The sequence below is a fragment of the Sinohyriopsis cumingii genome, chromosome 4, assembly GCF_028554795.1.
Source record: "Sinohyriopsis cumingii isolate HCF-2022 chromosome 4, ASM2855479v2, whole genome shotgun sequence".
Taxonomy (NCBI): domain Eukaryota; kingdom Metazoa; phylum Mollusca; class Bivalvia; order Unionida; family Unionidae; genus Sinohyriopsis; species Sinohyriopsis cumingii.
In genome coordinates, this window is record NC_142964.1 from 55,333,338 (window position 1) to 55,337,690 (window position 4,353).

At 32.9% G+C, this 4,353-nt stretch overlaps 1 protein-coding gene across 1 annotated transcript; it reads right to left on the reverse strand.

Moving 5' to 3' along the window:
• Nucleotides 1-2,288: 2,288 nt before the first annotated feature.
• LOC149801200 (uncharacterized) lies at nucleotides 2,289-3,482 on the reverse strand. The gene is made up of 2 exons (XM_089956778.1): nucleotides 3,399-3,482; nucleotides 2,289-3,329 (listed from the first exon to the last, which is right to left on the reverse strand). Exons 1-2 carry the CDS (start codon nucleotides 3,480-3,482, stop codon nucleotides 2,289-2,291), a joined length of 1,125 nt encoding a protein of 374 aa, XP_089812904.1.
• Nucleotides 3,483-4,353: the final 871 nt, after the last annotated feature.

The window sequence follows — 4,353 nt, forward strand, 5'->3', positions numbered from 1 at the left end:
TTTCATTACATGTTACCAGAACTTGTTGGTGAGAGTTTGAAACAAATAGTGCTTATATGTGATCCAAATATAAATATTTTCTTAAAAACAATGTACGATAAATAATAGATCGATTAATTTTTATGTTAAATGCTTGTCTCAACCGTGTTATCTTCAATGCTTTAATAAAATATTTAATTTAACCATCTATTTCTTAACTTTCGGCTCAAACATGTTTCGTGCACAATGATGACGCACAAACACATCATTTAGTATCAAATCAATGATTTTCAGCAAAGGTTCCTTTCAGTTATAAACTATAATCTGTATTGATTACTTCATAAACTTGTTCAGACAGTCTGTACCGAGTGATGACACTTTTCATATCTGGAAGATAAAATAACGTATTGTTGGTAACGCTCTTTTTGTGACCAAGGTGACCTACCATCTAACTGTCGATGTCTACCTAACAGTGTTTTTACTGATATCTCTCTCTCTCTCTCTCTCTCTCTCTCTCTCTCTCTCTCTCTCTCTGCAGATAATTAAATAGATGAAAATTGGGATGAACAGAGAGACAGACATATACTTAAGTATTGGTCAGTGGGTCTGTGTGATGCTAATCTGTATTTTGTGCTAGGAACATTGATTTTATTATCATTCTCACTCCCAAAGCAAGGCACACTGTCCTAATTATTCTATCATGAAGTTATTTATTTATTAATTATTTTATTACATTTAAAATCTCAAAATAAAAATAGTAAAAATCGATTCAATTGTTATTTGTTATTCATTCTTAATGGGGTCACTGGCACATGTCAGATTAAAGAGATAGGTCATAATTTGATCAACAAGTATTGGTAACTTCCAAATAAAGTTTGCATGGAGAATAAAGGCACAAGCTGTGCACTCTTGTTTCATTTACTAAATTGGACGAATCTTGTTAAACATGGATACTAAAGACCATTGTGCCCTTTTGTTTAAGATAACCTATACCGTAAACAAAAAAAATCCTCCGTGAACTTCTAGGTTTTGAATGATGCCTTACCAAATTGACCGTAGCACTTCAATATACAATGCTTAATATTTTACTAAACTTCCATAATTTTCCTTTGAATATGTTGTGAAAAAGAAGTTATTTATGACTGTTACGACTCTATGGTCTTGAACTAAGTAACAGAAAGAGAGTGAAAACCAACAAGTTTTATAAAATTGAACAAATAATTCATTTCCCTCGAATACAAAATGTAAACTTAAAAAGAACTTAAGTATTGTGAATTAAATTCTAAAGAGTCATAAACGTTATATCACTAGTCCAAAAGTATTTAGCGTTCCAAACGAATTTAGGCGTTATTCCGAATGAATTCCAATCTTCAATGTGCATATGTACCAATAGATTGGAATAGTGTCGATGTGCTAACAGTCACCATGTATCACAATGATATAATCCAAAATGTCTCTAAATGAATTCAAAATAATAAAAAAAATAGTGAGTAATGAGTATTAATGAGCACTTTGTAATTCCAAAAAATAATTTAAATAAATAAATCCTTTCAAATAAAAATAAATACTGAACACAACTAAATGACTGGCTCCATTTAAGATGTTAAGATAGGAATAAAATAATTTTGTTTACTTCAAACTTATATTAAATCTAAACTATAATAAAATCAGGATGAGGGTTAAAATTTCATTTCCAGAACATTCTAAGTTCTAAACAAACCCAGGTTTCTTACTTAAATTTTGATAATGAAGTCGACAAATACGAGGTAGACCCTGAATTCACAAGGGGGAAAGCTAACGTCCTGAACTCAAATCCAAGTAACCATGTTTACCTACAATAATAATTATCTTAAAATGTAATTTACAATTAATGACAAAACGTAGCCATATACTGTGTTATTAACCCAAAATAAAATACATTTGTCAGGTAATTCCTGCCATCATTTATTGACAATGTTTAGTCAGACAATACAAATTAAAAGATACATACAATGACATTTTAACACCAATTTACACGGTTACAAATTATACGATGTTTAACCATGGTAGGAATTACACAAGCTTACTGATCCATGTCCGTTTTGTACTGCTGAACCACTTTACAGTTGTTATATTTTCTAAAAAATAATTATCACCACTTTACGGTTGTTATATTTTCTAAAAAATAATTATCACCACCTTACAGTTGTTATATTTTCTAAAAGTAATTATCAAGCACATTTTAATATCTAAAAATAAACTCATCAAATATTACACAAATCATATCAAATGATGTTAAAGTGCAAAGTATATCCATTTAAAAGAATGAATCACACACTATTCCCTGTGCATTTTGCTTCTGATTTCCTGCAACAGACGTGCTTAATAAAGCCCAAACAAACCTTTATTAAGTTCAGTCTCACTTCAGGTAAGCATGTAAAATATAGACAGCCCTTGTAAGCGAAGTTAAAAGTGTAAAGCTCCTCGAAGAATTTTAACAATAATCTGTCATCGTTGGTGACTGTATAGTTGCCGTTCATAAACGTCATCCGCACTTTGAGCACATTGTGTGGTATTTGCAGAAGGACGTAGACCAGCGATAGAACTAGGCAAACGATATAAAGACGTATGCTGTGTTTAAAATCATTTAGTTTAACGCATTGAACTTCTATCGTTGTTGCACCGTTTGATAATGTGGACTTACGGCATTGCGCTATGCTGAGTCTAATCTCAAATTTTGTGGCTTTTGGTGAAACGGACAGAACATTGTCTCTGTTTGCAAAACAAAACCAGCAGAGGGCAAATATCACGCCAAAGAATAATAGGAAAGTTATAATCACGGGCATCATAAAAGAAAACACTATGTCCACCTTTCTGACGACAATAATATCTTTTGCATTTTCTGGTATGACGGTACATATTCGAAGCGTTCCCAGCACGAACACTCCGCTAGTCCATGTGAGATACAGATGTCCTACAACGGAGAACACACATAATACTGTGACATAACACTTTGTTCGAAAAGCATTGCAGAGTGTTCTTACCCTATTCGGAACACACAGTAGCAGAAATCGTTCTAACAGTAACATGATTATAAGCCAACTGGACAGGAAGGTGGTCAGGAAACTAAGGTAGTATACCGTCTGACAGAATCCTTCTCTGTTGTAGATATCGACTACTCGCGTGGACACCCATGGAATAGCCATCGCTAGCAGGTACAAGGTGTCCACAATTCCCATGGAGAAGAAATATACACAAGTCGAAACCTTCTTCAGTTCAGTACATCGCATAGTGGCACACAGAAGCAAATTGGAAATGACACCTATGGCTAGCGTTATTGGCACTCCGTACTCATCTAGAACGAATACGACGTCACGCAGCGACTTTTGGGTTGGGCTCAACGGTGGAGCGTGATTAATCTCTTCATATGCCACCGTAATATTCAGCGAAAGACTCAGGTTGTTCGGGTATGTGTCTTTGTCCGTGCTCAAATTACACACTTGAATCTGTTCAAATGCCGCCATGAATCATGGATATTCTTGAAAACGCTCAACAGATTTGGCCTGCAATAGAAAAGATTTTAATATGAAATAATTCTAGAACGTGTTGTGCATATTAGCTTACCCAAGACGCAATCCTTACCACCAATACTTTTCCAAATGCAGCTTTCACCCATCATATATCTTAAAATATCGGAGTCTCATTTGCTGTAAGAGGTGGTATTACACTCTTTTTGAAATATTCTGCAGAAATATAATTAAGCAAACAATTTTAAGGAACAACTATCTGCAAATACGTAGTTCAGTCTAATTTTAAAAGCTTTTAATTCTTAGTCAATCTGTAATCAAATCTATGTTAAAGTATTACACAATCCGTTTACTTCTAACATTAGGGAAAACGACTGGTTTGATTATAGTATTTTGTAAAAGTATTTTAATGAAATTCTTTTCAGCGTCTTGAACAACCTTAGACAACAGTTATTTACAAATACGCTTACGGAATAGATCGTCACCGAATGGTGTTGTTGAATTTTTGAAAATAAGAAAGAAAAAAAAAGTATTTTGCAAAGAAGTTCTTTTCAACAGTAATTACGGAGATATATAGTGGCAATTTGATGGGTAAATAGAACTCTCAAGATAGAATTAGATATTATTATCTGATAAGTAATGGCAAACAATGGCGTGAATTGTGTCTGAATGCTATCTTTTTAAAGAAATTGGTGTGTACAAAAATGTAAAAAGAAGTACATTTTAACTTATTATTGTACAAATTATGTATCATTTATTTTCTTAACATACATTAAATTAGTGTTGCTTGAAAATGTATACTTTGTGCAAAATATAAATATAAAGAACCGATGTTAGCATTAAAGCTACAAAACGCTCTTGAGATTAT

Excerpts from the sequence above, each read along its gene's own strand:
- LOC149801200 (XM_089956778.1), bottom strand. The coding sequence starts at position 3,482 with ATGGCGGCATTTGAACAGATTCAAGTGTGTAATTTGAGCACGGACAAA. Across the intron at positions 3,330-3,398 it reads ACCTGAGTCTTTCGCTGAAT|GTCGTATTCGTTCTAGATGA; the intron begins ATTACGGTGGCA and ends TCGCTGCGTGAC.